The 27,785-nt window shown below is 47.0% G+C and overlaps 2 protein-coding genes across 3 annotated transcripts in view; one reads left to right on the top strand and one right to left on the bottom strand.

The window, feature by feature from the left end:
- The first annotated feature begins 997 nt into the window (after nt 1-997).
- PBDC1 (polysaccharide biosynthesis domain containing 1) lies at nt 998-7,543 on the top strand. Its single transcript, XM_060787450.2, has 6 exons — nt 998-1,089; nt 1,182-1,247; nt 4,024-4,083; nt 5,650-5,790; nt 5,885-5,996; nt 7,194-7,543. The coding sequence occupies exons 1-6, from the start codon at nt 1,033-1,035 to the stop codon at nt 7,310-7,312; spliced, it is 555 nt and encodes a 184-aa protein (XP_060643433.2). The 5' UTR covers nt 998-1,032; the 3' UTR covers nt 7,313-7,543.
- Nucleotides 7,544-11,173: 3,630 nt separating this feature from the next.
- Nucleotides 11,174-27,785, bottom strand: part of XPO7 (exportin 7) — a 58,154-nt gene continuing 41,542 nt past the window's right edge. For both annotated transcript variants that reach the window (XM_060786991.2, XM_060786992.2), the window contains exons 20-28: nt 26,008-26,096; nt 23,881-23,988; nt 19,922-20,004; nt 18,319-18,533; nt 18,022-18,160; nt 15,617-15,777; nt 15,309-15,407; nt 15,080-15,207; nt 11,174-12,578 (exon numbers count right to left, since the gene is read on the bottom strand). In XM_060786991.2, the coding sequence (XP_060642974.2) occupies nt 12,485-12,578; nt 15,080-15,207; nt 15,309-15,407; nt 15,617-15,777; nt 18,022-18,160; nt 18,319-18,533; nt 19,922-20,004; nt 23,881-23,988; nt 26,008-26,096 (1,116 nt within the window). In that variant the 3' untranslated portion in view covers nt 11,174-12,484. The remainder of the gene's footprint in view (nt 12,579-15,079; nt 15,208-15,308; nt 15,408-15,616; nt 15,778-18,021; nt 18,161-18,318; nt 18,534-19,921; nt 20,005-23,880; nt 23,989-26,007; nt 26,097-27,785) is intronic.

Raw genomic sequence — 27,785 nt, 5'->3', positions numbered from 1 at the left:
AGTTCACCCACATCCAGAGAGCACTGTGGACTCAAACAATGATGGATCTAGACCAAACTTGACACAAAAATTCCATATACCTAAATATGAACACAGATGGAGTTTGGAGAAAATAGACCTTGACATTTGGGATTTGTAGTTACTGGGATTTATAGTTCACCTACAATCAAAGAGCATTCTGAAGTCCACCAATTATGGAATTGAACCAAACATGGCATACAGGACTTCCATGACGAACAGAACACACTGGAAGGGTTTGGTGGGCATTGACCTTGAGTTTGGGAGTTGTAGTTCACCTAATCCAGAGAGCACTTTGGACTCAAACAATGATGGATCTGGACCAAACTTGGCACAAATATTTCATATGCCCAAATATGAACATGGAGTTTGGGGAAAATAGACGTTTACATTTGGGAGTTGTAGTTACTGGGATTTATAGTTCACCTACAATCAAAGAGCATTCTGAACCCCACCAACGACAGAATGGGGCCAAACTTCCCACACAGAACCCCCATGACCAATCCAACTCCCTTCACCAGGGCAAGAAAGCGTAATCAAAGCCCTCCTGACAAAGAGCCATTCAGCCATAGATATAGATAGATAGATAGACAGATAGATATGATTCACACACACACATAGTATCATAGATTTGAAAGAGACCCTTCAAGAAGGACAATTATATGTTGCATGTTCCAGAGTAGGCAAACCAGACACTCTCCACATCAACACTGACAAAGAAACAGCAAGAAATACTGTTTACTCACAAGCAGAAAGGAATTACATATATTAGAAACCAACACTTTCTCATTACTTTATTTTCCAGATCACCAGACTGGGCCACAGCAACGCGTGGCAGGGGACGGCTAGTACACACACATATTTGAAAGGGCCTAGTGGGCGGGGCCTTGCCAAGGAGACGTGCCTACGGGGAGGGAAGGAGGGGAAGGGCGGGGCCTCCTGCCCCACCGCCTTCTCCTGATTGGCAGTCTGAGTTTAGTGGGCGGGGCCTTGTTGATATCGCTGCAATGACGCATGCGCGCTCAGGGAAATATGGCGGCTCTCGCAGGAGGGAGCTTGGTGGAGGCGCTGGTGAGCGAAGCCGGGTTCGGGGAGTGGGACTCCGCTTTCTCCCGCTGCCTCTTCCCTTCTCATTTCCCCTCTTTCTTCTTCTCATCTTCCAGGGCCCCAGGGAAGCTTCGGCCGCCGCCCACGCGCTCTCCCTGCCGCCTGAGGCCTACGGCAACGACGTGAGTCTGGCTCTGCTTCCGGGGGGAAGTTGGGGACCGGAAGTGCTGTGGGGTTTTGCTTTTTTTGGCTCTTCCTGTTCTGAAGCTGTGTTGTTAAGCCAGCCTTTATATATTGAGCATCCTTCGCCTTTAATGATTGCATTTCCATCTCAAGTCCATACAGAGTTTAGGCCATAAAGAGCAACACTCCAAAACAGGGAGATTCCAGACAAAAAACAATCAGGGCCAGCTAATCACCTCCCAACAAAGAATTCCCCCAGTCAGAAAACAGCCAGGCTTTGAAGCTGCAAGGCCATTCAATGCTAATCTAAGGTGGTCCACGCCTAAGTCACTTCCATATTGGATTACTGTAATGCACTCTACGTGGGGCTGCCCTTGAAAACGGCCCAGAAATTTCAATTGGTCCAACGGGCTGCGGCCAGGTTGTAAATTGGTGCTCCTTACAAGGGAGAGGCTTACTTCTTGGGAGGAGAGCAATGTCCAGTCTCGATAAAATAGTAAAGAGTAGAGACATCACACTGGCAACAAAGATCCATTGCCTAGTCAAAGCCATGGCATTCCCTGTAGTAACCTACGGATGTGAGAGCTGGACCTTAGGGAAGGCTGAGTGAAGGAAGAGAGATGCTTTTGAGCTGTGGTGTTGGAGGAAAGTGCTGAGAGTGCCTTGGACTGCGAGAAGATCCAACCAGTCCATCCTCCAGGAAATAAAGCCCGGCTGCTCATTGGAGGGAAGGATACTAGAGACAAAGTTGAAGTACTTTGGCCATATCATGAGGAGACAGCAAAGCCTAGAGAAAACAATGATGCTGGGGAAAGTGGAAGGCAAAAGGAAGAGGGGCCAACCAAGGGCAAGACGGATGGATGGCATCCTTGAAGTGACTGGACTGACCTTGAAGGAGCTGGGGGTGGTGACGGCTGACAGGGAGCTCTGGCGTGGGCTGGTCCATGAGGTCACGAAGAGTCGGAGACGACTGAACGAATGAACAACAACAAACAAGGGAGAGGTCAACCCTCCTGTTTAAGTAGCTCCACTGGCTGCCGTTCATTTTCCGGTCCCAATTCAAGGTGCAGGTGCTTACCTACAAAGCCCTAAACGGTTTGGGACCCGCCTACCTGCGTGACCGCATTTCTGTGTATGAACCCACACAATCTCTTCGTTCATCTAGAGAGGCCCTGCTCACAATCCCACCTGCATCGCAAGCGCGATTGGTGGGGACGAGGGATAGGGCTTTCTCTGTGGTGGCCCCTCGACTCTGGAACCCTCTCCCCAAGGACATCAGGCAGGCCCCGTTGCTAGCAATCTTTAGGAAGAGCTTGAAAACGTGGTTTTTCTCAGAATAGGAAACTCCTAGCATTATGTCCCAACACACTTTATCAGAGATCTAGGATATCTGCATGCCCATCCCCCTCCAAAACACTCCACCTGGTCATGCCCAGCACTTTTAATTTTAATGATTACATTTGGCCCTGCCATTGTTTTTAATTGTGTTATTGTGTTGTCAATATCATTGCTTTGTTTTCTGAGTTATTTTGCTGTCGTTATTGTTTTTACTATTGTATTTGGGCTCGGCCTCTTGTAAGCCGCACCAAGTCCCTCGGGAGATGGTAGTGGGGTACAAATAAAGGTTTATTATTATTATTATTATAATCTAGGACCTTAAGATCATCTGGGGAGGCCCTGCTCTCGTTACCACCTTCGTCACAAATACGTTTGGCGGAGATGAGAGACAGAGCTTTCTCGGTGGTGGCCCCTCGGCTGTGGAAAAGGCAGTATACAAATGCAGCAAATAAATAAATAATCAAGGTGGCCAATTGCAGTATTCACACCTACCTCAAGCAGACAAGAGTTCTTTCTCCCACCCTGGACATTCTACAGATATATAAACCCCACTCGCATGGTTGCCAACAGACCTCACAACCTCTGAGGGTGCCACTGCCTACCATAGATGCAGGCAAAATGTCAGGAGAGAATGCTTCTGGAACATGGCCAGACAGCCCGGAAAAAGTACAGCAACCCAATAATTCCGGCCATGAAAGCATTCAAGAATACATTTGGGTTGTTGTAGGTTTTTTTCGGGCTGTATGGCCATGGTCTAGAGGCATTCTCTCCTGACGTTTCGCCTGCATGTATGGCAAGCATCCTCAGAGGTAGTGAGGTCTGTTGGAACTAGGAAAAAGGGTTTATATATCTGTGGAATGACCAGGGTGAGACAAAGGACTCTTTTCTGCTGGAGCTAGGTGTGAATACTGGAGGGCCATGGATTCACTGAGAGTCTACTGTATTTTTTTCCATCATAGTTCTGTGTGCATTTTAATAGGCTTTTTTAAATCCATGTATTGTAATTACGTTGTATCCTACCTCAAGCCATAATAATAATAATAATAATAATAATAATAATAATAATAATAATATTCTAGCATCAACCAATCCTATAGGGGCGATGGATTAATTAAGTCTACTATATTGGTTTTTTCCTTTGTTTTCTGTTCTTGTCTTAAAGGTCTTATGCTCTTATGCATTTCAACTATGTTGTATCCTGCCTTGAATAGGGGCAGTTAAGAAATAAACAGTATTATTATTAGGTTGCTGTGAGTTTTCCAGGCTGAATGGCTGTTCCAGAAGCATTCTCTCCTGATGTTTCACCCACATTTATGGCAGGCATTCTCTGAGGAGAGGATGCTTCTGGAACATAGCTGTACAGCCCGGAAACCCACAGCAACCCAGTGATTCCGGCCATGAAAGCCTTCAACAACATTGTATTATTATCATTTCCAGCCCCGTGTGGAGGCAGCATGGGCTGCGAAGGCCTTCCAGCATGCTCAAGTCTACTACAATGTGAGTCTTTGCCCTCTGACTTTTCCCAGATGGGAGGAGTTTTGGGAGGGCAGGCACCCTTTTTGGCCCCTACATTTGGCTCCTAGTGACTCCCCGTTGGTCTTCCTCCCTCCCAGCCCAAGAGAAAGGGAGCCTGTAGGTAGGTGGGAAGCCCTTTGCCTGGCCTGCCTTTGGGGTAGTAGCAGCACCTCACCTTCCCATGGCCCACCTCAGGGGCTCCTTGGACCCTCAGCTTTCCTTCCAGCATTAGTCTCTTCTTCCAAAGTTAGGTGCCTTTCCTTGATCTCTCTACTCTTTCATTTAAGGCAGTGGTTCCCAACCTGTGGTCCATGGACCACCAGTGGCCTCCAAGAATGAAAATATGATCCGCAGGCTCACATTTACTACACTGTTGCCTCGAAACCACACAGCAATGAGAACTGGCCTCATAAATCCCTCTTATAGTGCTGAGGCAACCGGGATGTCAGGAGGGGAGAGGCTGACTACCCACAATAGATTATTCCTACCACATCAGCTCTAGATTATTAAATATAGTTTCCTGTGGGTGGGCAGATGACATCTACTTGGTGGCATATGTTCTGTATCAGAAACTAGAGCTGATGTGGTCTTTCTGAATCAGTGCCCCAAAATAACCAAATTGAATCTAAAGTTTACCAAAAACTGATTTGTAACCCTTTTGGTACTAATGCTGGAGAGTAGTCTCTGGTCCAAGTGGTCCCTGGTTAATTGGTCTCTGGTCAAAAAAAGGTTGGGAGACACTGATTTAAGATGTATTATTACTTGGAACAACAAAAGGAAACTTGCTTTTTTTAACCGGCATATTTTCTCATTTCCTACCGTATCATATAGAACAGCAGCCAGGTTGCTAACAGGAGTGGCGCTCAGGGAGCATACAACCCCCTTGTTGCACCAGCTCCACTGGCTGCCGGTTTGCTACCGGGCCCAATTCAAAGTGCTGGCTTTGGCCTATAAGGCCCTAAATGGTTCTGGCCCAACTTACCTGTCTGAACGTGTCTCCCCTTACGAACCATCGAGGATTGGGGAGGTCCTGCTCTCGGTCCCGCTTTCATCTCAAGTATGTTTGGCGAGGACGAGAGACAAGGCCTTCTCAGTGGTGGCCCCTCAGCTATGGAACACCCTCCCTAGGGAGATTAGATCTGCTCCCTCCCTCTTAACGTTTCGGAGGCAAGTTAAAACATGGCTGTTCGAGCAAGCGTTTACAAATGCAGAGTCGCTAATATAGGAAATCAAACGATTTGACAATGGAACTGGACAATGCTTGATAGTTACGAGACGCTAATGATGCTGTTTTATTGCTTTTGTGGTGTTTTATATTGTTTAATGCTTTAATCTGTATTATGTTTTTATATGTACTGGTTTGTTGGAAACCGCCTTGAGTCGCCAATTGGCTGAGAAAGGCGGTATACAAATACAGTAAATAAATAAATAAATAAACAAAACACTGGTTCCTGTTATAGATACCAAGTGTTCCTCCAATCCTGATGCATGTCTTTCCGTGTGTGTCTCTTCACCTGTTTCCACTCCTCTGTATATTTTCTCCTGCAGCTCATTTCTTCAGTGGATCCAAGGTTCCTGAATCTGACCAAAACCGATGACCTGATCTACAGTGAGTTCCGGAAGGCCTTTCCGGACCTTAAAATCGACCTGCTAGATGAAGAGGACCTAAAGTCTGAACCTGCCAAAGAGGTCGGTGCTTGGCAGATGCTATATGGTGTGGACATGGCGGGAAATGCCCTGCTCCTTCTCAAAGCAGAAAGTAATGGCTTCCTCTTCCCTGTAGAAATGGCGCCCATTCTGCATGCAGTTTGATGGGGTGGTGGAGGACTTCAACTACGGCACCCTCCTCAGGCTGGACTGCAGCAAGGAATACACTGAGGAGAACACGATATTTGGTAAGAGGCCCGAATATGTTGCAGGTTGCCTGCCTTGGCTTTGCTGCTCAAGGGCAAGACCTGTTCAATTCCAAAGAAATAGCCATTTGGGGCTTTATCGGTCTTACAAGCCCTGCAATGCATTTGGACAATCATAGAATCATAGAGTTGGAAGAGACCTCATGGGCCATCCAGTCCAACCCCCTGCCAAGAAGCAGGAAAATTGCATTCAAAGCACCCCTGACAGATGGCCATCCAGCCTCTGTTTAAAAGCTTCCAAAGAAGGAGCCACACTCTGGGGCAGAGAATTCCACTGCTGAACGGCTCTCAGTCAGGAAGTTCTTCCTAATGTTCAGATGGAATCTTCTTTCTTGTAGTTTGAAGCCAATGTTCTGTGTCCTAGTCTCCAGGGAAGCAGAAAACAAGCTTGTATCCTCCTCCCTGTGGCTTCCTCTTACATATTTATACATGGCTCTCATCATGTCTCCTCTCAGCCTTCTCTTCTTCAGGCTAAACATGCCCAGCTCCTTAAGCCACTCCTCATAGGGCTTGTTCTCCAGACCATTGATCATTTTAGTCACCCTCCTCTGGACACATTCCAGCTTGTCAATATCTCTCCTCAATTGTGGTGTCCAGGACTGGACACAATATTCCAGGTGTGGTCTAACCAAGGCGGAATAGAGGGGTAGCATTACTTCCCTAGATCTAGACACTATTGATGCAGGCCAAACTCCCATTAGCTTTTTTTGCCACCACATCACGTTGGTTCATGTTTAACTTGTTGTCCACGAGGACTCCAAGATCTTTTTCACACGTACTGCTCTCGAGCCAGGCATTATCCCCCATTCTGTATCTTTGCATTTCATTTTTCCTGCCAAAGTGGAGTATCTTGCATTTGTCCCTGTTGAACTTCATTTTGTTAGTTTTGGCCCATCTCTCTAATCTGTCAAGATCGTTTTGAATCCTGCTCCTGTCCTCTGGAGTATTGGCTATCCCTCCCAATTTGGTGTCATCTGCAAACTTGATGATTATGCCTTCTAACCCTTCATCTAAGTCATTAATAAAGATGTTGAACAGGACCGGGCCCATTAACAAGAATGATAATAGGGAACCCTCTTGGAGAAGCCCATTAGCCAAGAACCTTCTCTCTTCCTTTGGGATTCTTTTCTCAGTGTGTTTTGTTGCGATGTTGACCAGAGCGCCTTGTTCTCTTCGCAGCCACAAGGATCCAGTTCTTTGCCATTGAAATCGCCCGCAACCGAGAGGGATACAACTGCGCTGTTTATACCCGCAGCAGGAAAGCAGACGCCGGCTCAAAAGAAGCCAACTCCACATGAGACAAAACAGTGTGTTCAAGAGGAAAAGGGACCCTAATTGTGCTCCAGCCTCTACTCCAGCTGAGTCACAGACTGTCCTTGAGGCTTGGCCAAGTACAGAACGCAGAGGCCAAAAGGACCTTCGTTATGGATAGAACGGGGGTGTTCGAGGGCTCACCGCTAGCAGGGGGCTCTAATAACTTCTGCTGCCTGAATACTCTGCCAGAGAACATTAAATGGTAATAAGCAAGACCCTTAATGTCTGTGCCCCTTTTCACTGATACAACTGAAAAGCCCCCCCGTTTGCAGCTTTTCCCACTGAAAATGGCCATGCTCCAAGGGGATGCCGTTAGGTGCCCTCCCTTCCCCAAAAGCCATAGTGGTATTGGACACCCCCCCCCCCAGCTGCTATGTGAAGACAGAATCTGGCACACATCTTTGTTTCCCTGGGGTGCCTTATGTCCCAAGATGAAATTCGACATTCCTCAGTATTGCCTGTAACTGTTTCTCAACCTGGGGGTCAAAAGGTGTCACATAGGTGGATGGGCTGCAACACTGGCGTCCAGACTATTTTGGGTGACCCTTCTCTGGACACCTTCCGTCTTGACCACATCTATACTTTGAATTGTTTTGTGTCCAGAAATGTATACGGCATTAATCCAGGTGAGGTCTGACCAAAGCAGTAGAGTGGGACTAGGGACCTTGTCACACTGGGATATCATCTGTTTATATCAGTATCCGTTTATATCCGTATCCCATTTTTTTTAGGACTGGATGGGATGGGATGCATACTCTCCTCATCATGCCTTATTATGATTCTTATGATTTGAAAATACTGTGCTTTGACTCATCACACCACAGAAGGCTGCTCTTCCCAATCCATTCAAAACACACACTATTACTTTTTAAAACAGCATTTCTCAACCTAGGGAACAGGACCCCTGGGGGGAGGGTCGCGAGGGGGATGTCAGAGGGGTCGCCAAAGACCTTCAGAAAACACAGTATTTTCTGTTTCTCATGGGGGTTCTGTGCGGGAAGTTGGGCCCAATTCTCTCCTTGATGGGGTTCAGAATGCTCTTTGATTGTAAGTGAACTATAAATCCTACTAACTACAACTCTCAAATGTCAAGGTCTATTTTCCCCAAATTCCACCAGTACTCACATTTGGGCACATTGAGTACTTGTGCTAAGTGTGGTCCAGATCCATCGTTGTTTGAGTCCACAGGGTTCTCTGGATGTAGGTGAACTACAACTCCGAAACCGAAGGTCAATGCCCACCTTCCGGTATTTTCTGCTGGACATGGTTGTTCTGTGTGCCAAGTCTGGTTCAATCCCACTGTTGTTGGAGTTAATTTACCGTTTATTTGTTTACTGTATTTGTATACCGCCCCTCTCAGCCCTCAGGCGACTCAGGGCAGTTCAGAATGCTCTTTGATTGTAGGTGAACTATAAATCCCAGGCCTCCGCCGCGAGCAGAGCTGCATTTTTCCATCTGCGTCAGGCTAGGCATCTGGCTCCCTATCTGTCCAGGGACGACCTGGCCACGGTGATGCAGGCTACGGTCATCTCAAGGTTGGACTACTGTAACGCCCTCTACATAGGCCTGTTTTTATCCGTGATCCGGAAACTAGTGCAAAATGCTGCTTCTCGCAGGGGTCCCAGCGAGGTGTCATATCGCTCCAATCTTGCAGCAACTGTACTGGTTGCCGATCGAGCACCGGATTACCTTCAAAGTGCTGATTCTTACCTTTAAGGCCTTATCTGGCCTGGGGCCGGAGTACCTGAGGGACCGGCTCACCCCCTGTTAACCCCGAGATCACTCTGTTCAGACGATCAGAATCTCCTTGAAGTTCCCAATTTTAGGACCTTTCACCTGACGTCTACTAGGCGTAGAGCATTCATGGTGGTGGCTCCTTACCTGTGGAATGCCTTGCCAGCGGACACACGAGCTCTCCGAGACTTACTATCTTTTCGTAGAGCTCGTAAAACTTATTTATTTAGGCTGGGATTTGAATCTTGCTGATTGAATTTTTTCTTTGATTTTAAATGTAATGTATCACATATGTATATTGTAAACCGCTGCAAGCCTTCGGGGAGTGGCGGTACATAAAATTAATAAATAAATATAAAATAAATAATAAATAAAAACCTGCCCCACGCAGGGTCCCAAGCTCCAGGTTGAGAAATGCTGCCTTAAGTCCTATTCTTGGCTTAGCCCAGGGATCCTCAAACTTTTTAAACAGAAGGCCAGGTTATTTATTTATCGTGTCAGGAGCAAACCAGACAGTTGTATTGCATTTTTTAACATACAAACAAATAAAACACAAAGTTTGCAAGCTTGGTAGTTGATTAAATGTCCTTTGACCAGTATCTGGCCACTTGGACTGTCTGGTGTTGCTGCAAGGAGGTCCTCCATTGTGCATGTGGCAGGGCTCAGGTTGCATCGCAGCAGATGGTCAGTGCTCTTCTCCACACTCGCATGTCGTGGATTCCACTTTGTAGCCCCATTTCCTAAGGTTGGCTCTGCATCTCGTGGTGCCAGAATGCAGTCTGTTCAGCGCCTTCCAAGTCGCCCAGTTTTCTGTGTGCCCAGGAGGGAGTCTCTCATTTGGTATCAGCCGTTGGTTGAGGTTCTAGGTTTGAGCCTGCCACTTTTGGACTCTTGCTTGCTGGGGTGTTCCAGTGAGTGTCTCTGTAGATCTTAGAAAACTATTTCTTGATTTAAGTCGTTGATGTGCTGTCCGATAGCCAAACGGGATGAGCTGGAGATGTCACTGCCTTGGTCCTTTCACTATTGGCTGCTAGTTCCTGGCGGATGTCAGGTGGTATAATACCGGCTAGACAGTGTAGTTTCTCCAGTGGTGTTGGGCACAGACACCCCGTGATAAGGCAGCATGTCTCATTAAGAGCCACATCCACTGTTTTAGTGTGGTGAGATGTGTTCCACACTGGGCATGCGTACTAAGCAGCAGAGTAGCATAGCACAAGGGTAGATGTCTTCACTGTGTCTGGTTGTGATCCCCAGGTTGTGCCAGTCAGCTTTCATATGATATTGTTTCTAGCGCCCACTTTTTGCTTGATATTCAGGCAGTGCTTCTTGTAGGTCAGAGCACGGTCCAGAGTGACTCCCAGGTATTTGGGTGCGCTGCAATGCTCCAGTGGGATTCCTTCTTTCCCAGGTAATCCTCAGAGCTCGAGATGCTTGTCTGTTCTTAAGGTGAAAGGCACATGTCTGTGTTTTAAATGGATTAGGGATCAGCTGGTTTTCCCTGTAGTAGGCGGTAAGGCCAGGTTACAGACCCTCAAACTGTTGGAGGGCCAGATTATAATTTGAAAAAAAAATGAATGAATTCCTATGCACACTGCACATATCTTATTTGTAGTGCAAAAAAACCACTTAAAAACAATGCAATAATTAAAATGAAGAACAATTTGAACAAATATAAACTTATTAGTATTTCAATAGAAAGTGTGGGCCTACTTTTGGCTGATAAGATATGATTGTTGTTGTATGCTTTCAAGTCATTACAGACCCTGAGTGAGGGCCGGGTAAATGACCTTGGAGGGCTGTATCTGCCCCCCGGGCCTTAGTTTGAGGACCCCTGGCTTAGCCTTAAGGCATGGCTCCTGAGTTGCCTTGCTATGTGGAAGTGGAAAGAATCCCACTGTGGAATGAGTGCCCTCCATTTCCCTGCCTGTCCTAATGAAATGTGTTGCGGGGAAAGGAGGGAAGCAGAGCAATGGAGGTGGGACCTTTTAGCGTGTCCGAGGAGCCCAACCCCATCATTATCTTCTCCCTCCTTGTTGACATCCGCTCTTGTTTCAACAAGCAAACCTCCCCAACATCACAGCTTCTATCGACACAAGAGGAAGACTCTGGGCCTGGTTCCACACAGCTCAGTAGAAACCACTGAAGTTTATTTGCAGCCACAATGCTTACACTGTATGCAGCAAACGCCCTTACAAGTCGTCATCCAGCAATCTGCTCACGCAAAAAAAAGAAAAAAAAAGGACCCAACACACAATCAATCGCCAACGGAAAAGGGGGGAAGGAAGAAAATAAACAACTGGGGAGGTGCTCTCTGGGAAGTGGAGCCAAGACAATGGGGGGAAAGGGGGTGCACAGAACTAGCAGCAAGGAGGACGGGGAAGGTGCAAGGCAAACGTCTCCCTCCCCCTCATCACTGACTCCCAAGGAAGCTTCAATGCCCAAAGTGGGGCTCCCACTGGGTCAAGCCCCTGCCCTGGCAGACAGCCACCCCAAACCCAGTCCGCACTGCAGACGGCCACCTGGGAACGCTTGTCTTTGCAGATAGGCAGGCAACGCAAAATACCCCATTGGTTTTTTTGGGAGGGAGATGCTAATGTGGCCCCTCGAGCAGCAGGTTCTCTACTAATTCAGAAATAAGGAGGATCCATACAGACAGGAAATGAGGGGTGCAATGTGTGAAAAGGAGAGCAGGACAGACACCATCACCAGCACAGGTTTTCTATGGCCGGCCCTTGGAAGCCAGCCTGAGAAAGCGTGCACGGCGAGCCAGACAGGAGACATACACAGGCAGGGAACAGCATGGATGGAGCATGGCTTTGAGTTCCTAACAAGCGGGAAGGCTGGGGCGGGGGGAGGAGTCAGGAGGGGATGTATAAGAAAAATATACATTTGGAACTTTACATGGGTCTTGTGCCCCTCCCTCCCCCATCCCTCCCCCCTTTGCGCTCCTTACTAAATATAGCTCTGCACCCCGTCCCTCCCTACCGTCCCCCCTCCCCTCGGCTTCCTCACTCACACACAACCCTCACATTGTCAGCATTGGTGCACTAAACTCTGTAAAAATTTCAGTCACACTTCTGTTGTTTTTTTTTTAAACTTGAGTCAATATAAACCTTGTTCAAAATGTTATGAAAAAATGTACATGTTTATACAAGGCAGGCTGCGGCAGGACGCAGGGTCCCTCTCTATGACATTCGCCCGGGGAGGGGCCGGCCTCCTCCGCTGGCTGCCGCGCTCCCCCCAAGGGATGAAAAAGCCCCCGCCCCACCACAGAGGAGGCCCCACTCACCCCTTCCTCCTCCTCCTCCTCCTGCAGCCCAGCCCCAGGGACCAGCAGGGATCACAAATGCCCTTTTGTCTTTCCATCGGAAAAGTCAACCTCCCCGGCCCGCGGCGGCCAGAGAAAGGCTTCGCGCAAAATGTCAGCTCATCATGTCGTTGCTGTTTACCCCGTAAGTGGAGTTCTTCATGGAGTCGTTCACCTCCCGCCGAAAGGCAGACAGGTTCTGCGTAAACCTGTCAGGGATGCAAAGTAAGGAGAGTTACGGAAACTTTACCTGAGAAACTGCAAGTCGCTTCTGGTGTGAGAAGATTGGGTTTAAGGAGTTCCATTGGCTGCCGTTTATCTACCGAACCCAATTTAAGGTGCAGGTGCTTACCTACAAAGCCCTGAACGGTTTGGGACCTGCCTACCTGCATGACCGCATCTCCGTTTATGAACCCACGCGCTCCCTTCGTTCATCTGGAGAGGCCCTGCTCGCAATCCCAGCTGCGTCGCAGGCGTGTTTGGTGGGGACGAGGAACAGGGCCTTCTCTGTGGTTGCCCCCCGACTCTGGAACACCCTCCCCAAAGACATTAGACTAGCACCCACGTTGGCAGTCTTTAGGAAGAACTTGAAGACCTGGCTATTCAGATGTGCCTTTCCAGAATAGGATAATCCCCAGCACCATGTCCCAGAAGCACTTTATTAGAGTTAAGACTCTCTGCACATTGCACTTGCCCAGAATTCCAACATACCACCGTCACATCCAGCACTTTTTAACCTGTTTTTAATGTGTAATAGTGTAATGTTTTTGTCATTGCCTATGTTTTAATTTTTGCTTTGTATTGTATTGTTATTGTTTGCTGTTGTTGTTTTGAGGCCTTGGCCTTTGTAAGCCCCATCGAGTCCTTCGGGAGATGCTAAAGGTAAAGGTAAAGGTAGTCCCCTGACATTAAGTCCAGTCATGTCTGACTCTGGGGTGTGGTGCTCATCTCCATTTCTAAGCCGAAGAGCCAGCGTTGTCCATAGACACCTGCAAGGTCATGTGGCCGGCATGACTGCATGGAGCGCCGTTACCTTCCCGCCGGAGCGGTACCTATTGATCTACTCACATTTGCATGTTTTCGAACTGCTTGTTGTTGTTCATTCGTTCAGTCGTCTCCGACTCTTCGTGACCTCATGGACCAGCCTACGCCAGAGCTCCCTGTCGGCCGTTACCACCCCCAGCTCCTTCAAGGTCAGTCCAGTCACTTCAAGGATGCCATCCATCCATCTTGCCCTTGGTCGGCCCCTCTTCCTTTTGCCTTCCACTTTCCCCAGCATAATTGTCTTCTCTAGGCTTTGCTGTCTCCTCATGATGTGGCCAAAGTACTTCAACTTTGTCTCTAGTATCTTTCCCTCCAGTGAGCAGTTAGCAGGATACAAATAAAGTTTAATAATAATAATAATAATAATAATAATAATAATAATAATAATAATAATTGGCCATGTGCAAGGACGTTGCCCAGGGGACATTAATAGTAATAATAATAATAACACTTTATTTGTACCCCGCTACCATCTCCCCAAGGGACTCGGTGCGGCTTACATGAGGCCGAGCCCGAATAAAACAATACAAGCAAAACAACAGTACAAGCAATTAAAATAAAACATAGACAATAAAATATACAACATTATCAATAAGACAACATGCAATTAAAAACAGTGGGAAGGCCAAATGTAAAGTTAAAATGGAGATAATGCTGGGACACGGACGAAAGGTGATAGTGGCGTTTGTGGAAGGGCATACGAGCAGATCTAAAAAGTGTAAAGTGCTTTGGAGGACAAAGTGCTATGGGATCATTATTCCAGGAAGGCATACTGGAACAACCACGTCTTCAAGCTCCTCCTGAAGACTGCCAGAGTTGGGGCCTGTCTGATGCTTTTAGGGAGTGAGTTCCAGAGTCGAGGGGCCACCACCGATAAGGCCCTCTCTCTCGTCCCCACCAACCGCGCCTGCGATGCTGGTGGGATCGAGAGCAGGATCTCCCCGGATTGCCCAGATATTTTGAGACGCACATGCGATGGCACAGGCTGCGATCTGCCCTTTGGCCCCAACAGAGCAAGATGGAGAGGCCACATTGTACAGAGCAACCCTATAAATCAGTGGTTCTCAATCTGTGAGTCCCCAGCTGTTTTGGCCTTCAACTCCCAGAAATCCTAACAGCTGGTAAACTGCCTGGGATTTCTAGGAGTTGTAGGCTAAAACAACTGGGGACCCACACAGGTTTAGAACCAATGCCATAAACAGAAAGACCACAGATAGGCAGGCACACCCTTAGGGACAAAGACAAGGATGTGCTGTCGAAGGCTTTCATGGCCAGAATCATTGGGTTGTTGTGTGTTTTCTGGGCTGTCTGGCCATGTTCCAGAAGATACTTGTTAAAAAAAATACAATGATCATCTACTCCAAGACAATGGAGACTCTTCTAGTCACCATCAGCACTAGTAAAAGACCTGTTCTTGTTCATGCAAAAACATATATTCTGCCAATAAACTCCTAAAATTGTGTTGGACATCGCTATGGTTCTGGAATGAGTTGGGGAGAAGGCAAGAGAAGCCAGGACTAGGCTTGAAAAAGAGTAAGAGCGATTGTCATTGCCTTGCTCCCTTCCTCAGCAGTGCTAGGGAAGGAGTCTCCCCCTGCTCTGAGTAGACCCCCGCCCTCCTCTGTCCCAAACAGGCTGCCATTTGCTGCGCCTGGGAGGAACTCACCTGTCCCGATTCTTGGTCAACAAATTGCGCTCAATGCCCTCCATGAGGTTCTCAAAGCAGAGATGCATTGCTTGCTGCTTCTCTGGCGGCTGGCTGTTCACAATGCTGTTCCGGAGGTCTGAGAAATACTAAAAAGGGGGCAGGAGGTCAGCCCACAGCCCCATCCCTTCTGGAAAGAGCCAGAGCCCCATTCTTAGAAGACCTGGACCCAGCCCAAGGGGTGTCATACCTTTTCGTTGAGCAGGATCAGGCCGAGCAACGGCCGGGACATGGACCACTGATTCCGGCAGTCTTCAAAGATGATGATATTCAGCACAGTTGAGAGCATCTGTGGGGAGGGAATGAGACCAGGCTGCACAAGACCCATCTCACCTGCAAGCAGGCACTGAAAGGTGTGCAAGTGGTGTGTACGTACGCGCGCATGCAAGACTGGAGAAGGAAGGGGTCCATTGCCGTTTTACCCAGACCCCCCCCCCCCCAATACTCCACCTCCTTGCAGCCTAAACGGCCTCCTCAGCTCCACCCCCAACCCTTTACCTGCTGGATCATCTCTGGGTGCTGCTGCATGATGTGCAAGAAGCGGTCACTCTCCTGGGTCAGTGGGGCAGCCCTCTTCTTGGTGCTGCGGGAGAGCTGCTTGAAGAGATAGGTGACAATGTGGTCCAGGCAGGAGCAGCAACCTGTGCAGACCATGGTGTCTAAAAGGACAGGAAAGAGGGGCTAACACAGGGCAAGGAACTCACACAGAGGGTGGGTGCTCACCGCCCCCAGCCACGTACGCCCTCCCTGAATCAAAGCACAGACCAGGCTTCTTATATGAATCATAGAATCCTAGAGTTGGAAGAGACCTTGTGGGCCATCCAGTCCAACTCCATTCTGCCAAGAAGCAGGAAAATCACTTTCAAAGCCACCCTGACAGATGGCCACCCAATCCCTTCTTAAAAGCCTCCAAAGAAGGAGCCTCCACCACACGCCGGGGCAGAGAGAGAGAGTTCCACTGCAGAACAGCTCTCTCAGGCAGTCAGGAAGTTCTTCCTCATGTCCAGGTGGAATCTCTTTTTTTCTTGTCATTTGAAGCCATTGTTTCATTGAGTCCTATTATTATTATTATTATTATTATTATTATTATTATTATTAAACTTTATTTGTACCCCGCTAGCATCTCCCGAAGGACTCGATGCGGCTTACAAAGGCCAAGGCCTCAACACAACAGCAATAACAACACAAAACAATACAAAACAAAGCAAATTAAAAACATAAGCAATAGCAGAACATTACACTATTAGACAATAAAAACCATGGCCGGGCCAATGAGTCTCCAGGGCAGCAGAAAAAAAGCCTGCTCCCTCCTCCCCCTCACATATGTATACATGGCCCCCATCCTGTCTCCTCTCCGTCTTCTCTTCTGCAGGCTAAACATGCCCAGCTCTTTCAGCTGCTCCTTGATCCTTTGAGTTGCCCTCTTTCTCTGGACACAGTATTCCAGCTTAGAGTCAACATCATCCTTCAACTGCGGTGCCCAGAATTGGACACAGTGAGATTCCAGGTAAAATGGTCTGACCAAGGCAGAATAGAAGAGAGGAGCAGCATGACTTCCCTGGATTTATACCAGGAATGGGTAAACCCAGGACTGGGGGCCGGATGCGGATCCTTGGACTCCGTTTTTACAGGCCCTCCTCTCTCTCACCATCCTATTCTTCCGTCTCTCCTGCCCTTTCATCCTTCCTTCCTCTTTCTTCTTCCCTCCTTTCATTTCATCCTTCCCTCCCCCCTTCATCCTTCCTTCCCTTTTGTCTTTATTTCCTTCTCTTTCCTACCTCCCCCCTTCTCCTTACATCCTTCCCTTCCACTCTTTCATACTCCCCTCCCTTTTTGTCTTTACTTACTTCTCTCTTTCCTTTATCCTTCCCTTTCTTCCATCCTTCTCTTTATCCCTTCCTTCTCTTTTTTTCCTTCCCTCTTTCCTTCCTTCCTTCCTTCCACTGTTTCATCATTCTTTCCCTCCTTCCCTCTTCTCTCTCTCCCCTTCCATCCTTCCCCTTCTCCCTTTCATCCTTCCTTCCTTCTCTCTTTCCTTCCTTCCTTCCATCACCAGGCAGCCAGTCCTCCTAGCAGGGAATGCTAGCATGTGACCCCCAAGTTAGAAAGGCCTCATCTAGACACTAAACCAGGGGTCCGCGAACTTTTTAAACAGAGAGCCAGGTCACAATCCCTCATACGGTTGGAGGGCCAGATTATATTTTGAAAAAAATATGAATTCCTATGCACACTGCACATATCTTATTTGTAGTGCAAAAAAACCTTAAAAACAATACAATAATTAAACTAAAGAACAATTTTAACAAATATAAACTTATTTTAATGGGAAGTGTTGGCCTGCTTTTGGCTGATGAGATAGGATTGTTGTTGTTGTGTGCTTTTAAGTCATTTCAGACTTAAGTTGACCCTGAGCGAGGGCCGGGTAAATGACCTCGGAGGGCCATATCCAGCCCCTGAGCCTTAGTTTGAGGACCCCTGCACTAAACTATTGATGCAGGCCAAAATCCCATTGCCTTTTTTTGCCGCTGCGTGACATTCCTGGCTCGTGTTCCCCTTTCTCCCTACGAGGACTCCAAGATCTTTTCCACAAATCCTGCTGTTGAGACAGGCATCTTCCCCTATTCTGTCTCTTTGCATTTCTGCCTAAGTGGAGTGCTTTGCATTTGAAAGCAAAGGGGACATTGCAAAACTGCAAGGAGTGTGTTGAAGCAACTATGGCTTGGATTAAACCATACTTTGATGAACAGCATGCAGGAAAAGCACAAAACACACCACGTCTCTGCAACTCTGGGAGCGCAACCTCCCAGAGCAGGCTTGATGTCTTTCCTTGCGCCAACCCACTGCTGGCCTCACTCACCGCCAAGCAAGGCACCCCAAGGGCCAGGGAGAAAGGAGAAACTTACCAAGTGCCGTGAGACCTTCCGAAATGGAAGAGAGAATATACATGATGACATGGGGCTCCAGGCTAGCAATAAAGTTCATGTGGTCTTGGGTGAGGACTTCCAGCAACGAATAATAGGACTGGCTGAGTTTAGGGTAGTCCTGCAACCAAGGAAAAAGGAGGACGTGGGGGTTTCTGTGTGAGATCGCAAGGCAGCTGGACGCTCAGCACAAACGCAAGCGGCTCTGCTCCGAATACTGGTGGAACCCCGTCTGCCTCGGAGAGGGGCACCTGTGGGGTTGCTGCGGGCAAGGCTTACCAGGAGGTCACTGTGGGGGATGGAGAGTAGCAGCTTGATGAAGGTCTGCAAGGCGTTGTCCAGTGCATCGTCTCCATAAAGGCGGAATACCCCAAAGTTGACGTAGCTGCCGCTCAGCGCAGCCTTCAACATGGAGAAGCAGATGGAGATCCCTTTCAGCTTCAAGGCGTATACTTGATCCTTTGGGACCTCCCCCAGGGTCAGGATGCGGTTCCCTGCAAAAGCGGTTGGTCTTTCAATTTCTCAATGGCTCCACAGAGCAGTGTTTCTTAACCCTGTGGGGGTCGTGAGGGAGTTTCAGAGGGGTCGCCAAAGACCATCAGAAAACATATATTTCTGATGGGCTTAGGGACCGCTTTGGCAGAGAAGGCTGAAGATCTCTCCACATGTCCTTCCTTTTTGGAAACAGAAGGTGAATCCTCCCACCAAAAGCCCTCCTCCACTGTGATTGGCCAGCCTTTCAGCCAAGGGGAGGACTGTTTCTGAGATTCCGAGTGGGGGAGTGGAGAGCAGGAGTGCTCGGCGCATGGCAGCGTGGTGCGCATGTGCAGGTGAGGGAGAATGAGAATGAGGCTGGAGAGAGGCTCGCACCAAGTCCCTTCAAGGCATGAGGGTTCTGTGTGAAGTGTGGCCCAGTTCTATCAATGATGGGGTTCAGAATGCTCTTGGATTGTAGGTGAACTACAAATCCCAGAAACGACAACTCTTAAATGTCAAGGTCGATTTCCCCCAAACTCCACCAGTATTCACATTTGGGAATATTGAGTATTTGTGCCAAATGTGGTCCAGATCCATCAATGTTTGAGTCTACACTACTCTCTGGATGTAGGTGAACTACAACTCCAAAACTGAAGGTCAATGCCCACCAAACCATTCCAGTATGTTCTGTAGGTCACAGGGGTTCTGTGCGCCAAGTTTGATTCAATTCCATTGTCGGTGGAGTTCAGAATGCTCTTTGATTGTAGGTTAACTCTAAATCCCAACAACGAAAACTCCCAAATGACAAAATCAATCCCCCCAAACCCCACAGTATTCAAATTTGGGCATATTGGGTATTTGTGCCAAATTTGGTCCAGTGAATGAAAATACATCCCATGATTCATAACAGTAGCAGGGGTGCCTGTTGCTTACTAACGCCTCAGTCTGAGAGAGCTCTCAGTGTGAGAGAAGCCTTTCTGTATCAGAACCTCTCAGTGGGAGAATAGGTCTCAGTGGTAGTAGGCCTCACTGTGGGAGAAAGGCCTCATTATGAGAAGGCCTCGTGTGTGAAGCTCCAGTGTGAAGGTTGAACTTTATTTGTGTTAATGAAACCTTGTTTTTGTAAATAGTTTAACCATATTATTTTACTACAAAGAAAAACCTCTTAAGGAAGGGATAACATTGATCTGTGTGTTCTTGTCCTTTTTATCCCTTTTGGCTACTGGTGCTGGGTCATGCTGCTGCTGCTAAGTTTCTCTGTTGTGCATTTATGGGGAGGTTCTTGTGTTAATAAGCCCACTCACCCAACATACACTACAACCCCAAATGAAAGTGAGGTGGCCCTATACTGTGACACTCCCGGCTTTTTTCTCCCTGACCCTTCTCAACAGTGGTAGATACCCACCGTAAGTCGTGATCATTTTGCTGGTTTCCCGAAAGAGCAGGATGCCGTTGGGGGAGGAGACGTCAAACTGCAGCCTCTGGGACCTGAAAACAACAAGGGGTTGGTGAGGCCGAAACTCTGGGGTTTGGGGACTCAGCGGGAGCCCGACATGGCAGCCAGGCTGGGAATCCTATGGCTACATGGAGATGGCACTCCTCCTGCAGGACTTCTTCCAGGAAGCCAGGCTGGCCGTGCTCTTTTTGAGGCACCATGCCTTTCAATACAAGTATTCTTACTTTAGCACTGCCTTGTATGCCACACAGCAGGTCATCAAGAAAATGTGTTTTCAAAGGCTTTCATGGCCAGAATCACTGGGTTGCTGTGAATTTTCTGGGCTGCCTGGCCATGTTCCAGAAGCATTCTCTCCTGACATTTTGCCCACATCTGTAGCAGGCATCCTCAGAGGTTGTCAGGCATATTGGAAACTAGGCAAGTGGAAACTAGGCAACAGACAAGAACTCTTGTCTGTTGGAGGCAAATGTGAATACTGCAACTGACAATCTTGATTAGCATTGAATAGCTTTGCAGCTTCAAAGCCTGGCTACTTCCTGCCTGGTGGAATCCTTTGTTGGGAGGTGTTAGCTCAGTGGTGCTCAACCTGTGGGTCCCCAGATGTTTTGGCCTTCAACTTCCATAAATCCTAACAGCTGGTAAACTGGCTGGGATTTCTGGGAGTTGTAGGCCAAAACACCTGGGGACCCACAGGTTAGCCGGCCCTGATTATTTCATGCCTGGAATTTCAGAGTGTTGTGCTTTATTTACTGTCTTGATTTTAGAGGTTTTTTTAATACTGGTAAAAAACATAAAAATGAACAAAATCTAGTCAGCAGTGTTAAAAAAAACTTCAAAAATCAGGACAGTAAATAAAGAGAACTCTCAAAACAGGGGAATTCCAGACATGAAACTATCAGGGCCAGCTAATACCACCCAACAAAGAATTGCCCCAGGCAGGAAGCAGCCAGGCTTTGAGGCTGCAAGGTTATTCAATGGTAATCAAGGTGATAAATTACAACATTCGCATTTGCCTCCAACAGACAAGAGCTCCATCTCCCACCCTGGACCTTCCACAGATATATAAACATCACTTGTCTAATTTCCAATATACCTCAAAACTTCTGTGGATGCCTGCCATAGATGTTAGGAGAGAATGCTTCTCGAACATGATCAGATAGCCTGGAAAACTCACAGCAACCTATCAATAAAATGTTTTAGGAAAACATCTAGTGACGGTGACAAACAAGAGCAAAAATTGCACTAATAAATTACATCACCACCATAATTCTGTTGAAGATAATAATAGAGACAGCAACAATAACACCGTTTTGCTTGGCCTGGCCATTTGCTTCCTCCTCCTCCTCTTCTTTCTTTTCTGTTAGCCACTTGAATCAATTGAATTGTATTATATAACTAGCTGTACCCGCCACACGTTGCTGTGGCCAACCTTCCCTCCCTCTTTCTCTCCTTCCTTCCCTCTTTCCCTTTCCCTATCTCTCATGTTTCTTCCATCTCTGCCTGTTTCTTTCCTCCCCTCTTTGCTCTTTGGTTACATCCTTCCTTCCCTATCTTTTGTTGACGAAGAAAAGAGGGAGGGAAGGAAATGAAGGGGAAGGAAATGAAGAAAGGGAAAGGAGGAGGAAAGGGAGGGAGGGAGGAAGGAAACGAAGGAAAAGAAGAAGGAAGGAGGGACAGGAAGGAAGGAAAATGGAAGGGAGGGAAAGAAGGGAAGGAAGGGAAAAAAAGGAGGGACAGGGAGGGAGGGAGGGAGGAAGGAAAAGGAAGGAAGGAGGAAGGAAGGAAGGAGGGGTGAAGAAAGGAGGGAGGGAAGGAAATGAAGCAAGGGAAAGAAGGAGGAAAGGGAGGGAGGAAAAGAAGCAAAGGAAGAAGGAAGGAGGGACAGGAAGAAAGGGAAGGAGGGAAAGAAGGAAAGGAAGGAGAAGGAAGGAAGAAAAGGAAAGGAAGGAAAGGGAGGAAAGAAGGGAAGGAGAGAAGGAAGGTCCTTCATTTAAGCACCGTGGACCTTCCTCGACTCCTCCCCCCCCCCCTCTCCTTCTTCCTTGCGTGGATGCTCCGTTGTTGCTGCTTTCCCAACAGTGAAAGGAGGAGGAGGAGACTGCTCTCCTGACATAGGAGGGAAAGAGAAGGGGCTGCATGCGGCACGCCTCTCCCTCCACTCCACTCGCTTGTGTGTGTGTGTGTGGCCGTGCACGTGCGCCTGGCTTTAACGGACAGTTGTTTCCCCGCGAGGGGGAAGAGGGTGCGTGGCCATGGGTCTCTGTAGACATGCAGTTTCCCCTTTGTGGACATGCAGTTTAGAAGTCCTTTCTGTTTTTTGTTTTTGTTGTTTTTTTGAGTGGAGAACATACATTGGATTGTTAGGGACATAGTGTCCAAATTTGGTGTCAATTCCCCCAGTGGTTTTTGAGTTCTGATGGTATCACAAACGAACATTACATTTTATTTATATAGCTATCGCAGGGTTTGGTATAGCTACACTCCTTAATGATATAAGATTGTAATAAATCTGCTATAAATTTTACAAGTATAGTCTACAATGGCTCACATTTTTCTGTGTGTACTGGTAATGAGTGAAAGGGAAGAAAGTGGCTTTTACTATAGTGAGCCTATCTAATCTGGGGAGGGGGGAAGAAAGAAACACAGACCATTTCCTTTTGGCTATTATTTCTGAAAACTTCTTTATAATTTCTATATGATAGAAATTATATCATATATAATAATGGGCCGGGCTTTAGCACAGCTGGTAAATCACCAGCAGAGGTAAGATCTACCAAGCAAAAGGTTGACAGTTCGAAGCCCCGCGTTGGCATGAGCACTCGACTGTCAGCCCAGCTCACTGTTTACCTAAGCAGTTTGAAAACAGCTTAGAGCTGTAGGTAGACCGCTAAAAAAGCGGAGGAGGTATTTTACGACACCATAAAAAGAAAAAGATCAGAAAATGCCCAGAGACCAAAAGGAAGGAGGAAGTCTTGATGGCTCTTCATCATAGAGGATGGACAGCACCCCCCTGTGGATGGATTTGAGCACAACCTCCAAGGCGCCAAAAAGCTGGACGTTGACACAACACACCTCCTTTCTTTCTGTCTGTCTGTCCAAATGGCACTGAATGCTTGCCGTGCATGTGTACTGTGATCTGCCCTGAGTTCCCTTTGGAGGACAGGGCGGAATATCCATTATTATTATTATTATTATTATTATTATTATTATAATTATATAACAATCGTGGTACAGCGGATTAAACCGCTGAGCTGCTGAACTTCCTGACTGAAAGGTTAGCAGTTTGAATCTGGGGACTGAAAGGTTAGCGGTTTGAATCTGAATTAGGCCCCGCTCCTGCTAACCTAGCAGGAGATCAATAGGTACCTCTTTTGCGGGAAGGTAACAGTACTCCATGTAGTCATGCCAATGGCCACATGACCTTGGAGGCATCTATGGACAACACCTACTCTTCGGCTTAGAAATGGAGATGAGCACCAACCCCAGAGTTGGACACCACTAGACTTAATGTCAGGAGAAACCTTTCCCTTTACATTATGTGATAGCTATGATAGACTCATTATGAGAAAACCTAAATATCAGAAACCATAGAAACTAAAAGGTGATATCTGTAGCTTATATAGATCTTTGTGTTACATTAAGAATTAAAATTTTCCCCTTTTCATGGTTTATTTTAAGTCTAGTAAACACTAGAGTTCTGTATTCTCATGACACCTTTTCTATCAATCCTGATATAAACTACTGGTTTAATGCGAATGTCTCTGAAGGAAACGTCTTTTAGTAGCTGCTGTCAGTATAATATTGGGTGTGGCAACACTTTGCATTTGGAGCTACGTGTCTGCTTTAGATAAAGGAGCGGATGCTTCCCCCTGCCCACAAACCAGCCCTCCACAATCCCTCCTTCCTACCGGTTGTGTACCAGTTCGGCCATCAGCTTGAGCACTGGGGTGGTGCAGGCCGGGTCGTGGTACCAGAGCTCCACCGCTCGTTGCAGGATGGGCATGTAGGAAGGGTAGCTGCGGGGCAGAGGCTAAGGAGCCACACATTGATGCCAAGGTCCTGCTAAACACCCCCCTCTGTCCATCAGGGCTGCGTCCTTCTGCCAGCTCTGCTCAAGGCAGGAATGGCAAAGAATGGTCACCCAAAACTACTTCCTGGCGCCTACTATCTGCAGCTCAAGTTGCAGACCATTAGCATGAATAATAGAATCCTAGGGATGGAAGAGACCCCAGAGGTCATCCAATGCAACCCCATTCTGCTAGGCAGGAAAAAGCACAATCAAAGCACTCCTGGCAGATGTCACCCAGATGAGGACATGGGTTCTACTGGCTCTATTCAAGAAGCTTTCTAGTGGGGCTCCCAATCTCCTTGGGACAGCAAATCCATTTTGGGTTCTATTCTGAACTTTGAAGGAACTGTATTAAAATTAACTACCGTATATTCCGGGTACTAGACGACTTTTTAAGCATGTAAAACCTTTTAAAATTTTGGGGGCCAGGCCCCTGGGCTACTTCTCGCGCTGCTTTCCTTTGTTGGCGGCCAGGCCCCTGGGCTACTTCCCGCGCTGCTCACACCGCCCTCCTTCTTCCTGGCCAGGCCTCGTGCAAAGCGCCTCTTCTCCTGTGAGACAACATTGTTTCGCGGGAGAAGAGGCGCTTTGCGCGAGGCCTGGCCAGGAAGAAAGAGATCAGCCTGAGCAGCGCTGGAGGCCCTTCTGATCAGGCCGTTCTCCTTCAATGTTGTCTCGCCGGAGAAGAGGCGCTTTGCAAGAGGCCTGGCCAGGAAGAAGGGGAGTGGCTTGAGCAGCATCGGAGGTCCTTCCGATCAGGCCGATCTCCTTCTTCCTGGCTAGGCCTCGTGAGAAGTGCCTCTTCTCCCGCGAGACAACATTGTCTCGTGGGAGAAGAGGCGCTTTGCACGAGGCCTGGTCAGGAAGAAGGAGATCAGCCTGAGCAGCGCCGGAGGCCCTTCTGGAGGCGGTGTAGGAAGCAGCCCAGAGGCCCGAGGACAGAAACCACCTGGCTGGTTTGGGGAGTCGTCTTAAACGGCGAGTATATCCTCAACTCTCTATTTTGCATGCAAAAGTTGGGGGGTCGTCTTATAGCCCCAGCTGTTTAATACCACGGAATATACAGTCGGTATTTTTGTTTAAACAGTTCCACTGGCTGCCGATAAGTTTCCAGTCCCAATACAAGGCTCAGGTTATCACTTATAAAGCTCTAAACGGTTCAAGACCTGCCTATCTGCGCTACCCATGATGTCAGAAATAGTAACTCAAATATTGTTAAATGCAATATAATGAAATTTCAGCTTCCAAAATAACAATTTCTATGTTGTAGAAGGTTCTTCATCAATATATGATGTCAGGAACAATAACACAACAAAGTCTCCTGGGTTATTTCCCTTGTTTTGTAATAGCTTCTTCAGGTGTTATTCTTATCTATAATGCTTGAATTCACTAAATAAGAAATAAAGCAACATACAGACAATATACTAAAATTCCCATCATGTACTTATTAAGAATCTCCTGGTATATAATAATTGTTATTTTGGAAGCTTAAGTTTCATTGTGTTGACAAAATATTGATAAACAATCTTTCATTTATAAACAGTTACTAATTAATCATGTTAATGTTCCCACGTTATATTTAATGAAGAATTTCCTGTAATATAGAAATTGTGATTTGCAATCTGCAGTTTTTATATTTGTTTTGTTAATAAACCCACTCGCCCAACACTGTCAAAGGTGTAAATGAGTCCTATCCTCAAAGCAGGCTCACTAGCTGCTCTGGAGTTTAGAGTCAGTTTTCTGTCCCACTGTTGTGAGAGCCAATGGCTATTCTGATTCTAAACAACACTGTGTTTAAGCAGGGGCTTCTTCCTCATCCTGCCCTGGAGGACTGAATCAGGGAAGGGACTATGGTGGCAGGGTGAATTGCTTCTTCGCACAGCCCATGTTTTCTGGGAAGACACTCAAGAGAAAGGAGACCCACTGCTTTGAGTAAGGTGGCACATCCACACAGGGTTAAGGATACATCCATTCGAAGAGCATCATGAAGCTGGTCTTGGCGTTGAAGGCAAAGGCGATGCCCCTTAGGTCCCTCACGAGGCCCACCAAGGTTCTCTGTGGAAAAGAGAGACGCAGGAGAATCAGAGGACGGGGGCAAACCACGCCACTTCCCCCTGAGATGAAGCAACCCAGTCTTTGGGGTATGTATGTGTGTGTGTTGGAATTTAAACCCACACTCCACACTGCCTAAGGGTTTCCCTTCTCCCATGTCTCCTGAATGACAGTTGGAACATATTTATTTTTTTCTCTTCTCTCTGTTCCTATTCTCATTCTGACTGGTTGTTTAGAACGTATACTTTTCTACTGCAAGCCTTTTTTAAATCTGACTTCTGCCTACCTAAACTTTAGTATGGAGTGTATGTGCTGTGTGCTTTGAGATCTCTCTCTGCTTGTGTGTCAGGAGAGATGGAGTGACTGAGTTTTCCTCTTTTAAACCTTAGAAGAGATGGGTGTTAGAGTAGCTCAGACCCAGTTCTTGATTAAGAAATGCAGTTATTTCTTATTATTGCAAATAAACATTTTGTGATTTTTTTAGAGATTGGGCTCTGCATATTTGCCTCCTAAGTTCTGAATTCTTTGCAGCCACATCACACAATACTTCATGCTCTGCTCACTAATGAGCTGATGTTCAACTTTTGTATTCTGTTTGTTTTTGGATGCTCTGCTTTATTTTAGGCGAGTTTTCCTGAAAAAAAAGCGTTATGGGTCCAGTCTAAGTGCCAAGTCTCAATGTCCAGACTGTGAGTGCTGAAAGAAAGAGCTTGAAAGAAAAATTTGAAGGCTGAAGGGAAGACAGTATTACTACTACTACTACTACTACTACTATTACTACTACTATTATTATTAGAAACACAACAAGATGAGTCCACAGCGGACACTCTGCTGGCTGTTGTATTGGATCACACGTCAGACACTTCCCAATTGTCTAGGACTGTGTGATGTATTGGCATATAATGTGTGCAGATGCCAGTAAGGTGCAGCTGGCAGGTGGTAATCTTGTCAACGCCAATTGTGTTTAAGTGCAGGCCAACATCTTTAGGCACTGCACCCAGTGTGCCAATCACCACCGGGACCACCTTGACTGGTTTGTGTCAGAGTCTTTGCAGTTTGATCTTTAAATTCTCATATCATGTCATCTTTTCCAGTTGTTTCTCTTCAATCCTGCTGTCGCCTGGGATTGCAACATGAATTATCCATACTTTGTTTTTTAACACGATTGTGAGGTTAGGAATATTGTGTTTATTATTATTATTATTATTATTATTATTTGACACAAAAGCACAGTATGTAACAGCAAATGAGATCTATATGCTGGATTTCGTATCACAAAATCACAAGTCGAACACTTCCCAAGCGTCTAGGACTGTGTGATGTATTTTCGAATGATGCGCGCAGATCCAAGTCGGGTGGCCTTTTGCAGTTGACAGATCGTGATTTTGTCCATGTTTATTGTTTCTAAATGCCGACTGAGATCTTTTGGCACGGCACCCAGTGCGGCAATGACCACTGGGACCACCTGCACTGGTTTATGCCAGAGCCTTTGCAGTTCGATTTTGAGGTCTTGATAGCGGCTGAGTTTTTCCTGTTGTTTTTCCTCAATGCAACTGTCACCTGGAATGGCGACATCAATAATCCAGACTTTTTTCTTTTCCACAATCGTGATGTCTGGTGTAGTGTTCCAAAACTTTGTCAGTCTGGATTCAAAAGTACCACAGTATTTATTATTATTATTATTATTATTAT

The sequence above is a fragment of the Anolis sagrei genome, chromosome 7, assembly GCF_037176765.1.
Source record: "Anolis sagrei isolate rAnoSag1 chromosome 7, rAnoSag1.mat, whole genome shotgun sequence".
Lineage (NCBI taxonomy): Eukaryota > Metazoa > Chordata > Lepidosauria > Squamata > Dactyloidae > Anolis > Anolis sagrei.
Note: the sequence above shows the minus strand (reverse complement) of the source record. Positions and strands in the feature narration are given on the sequence as shown.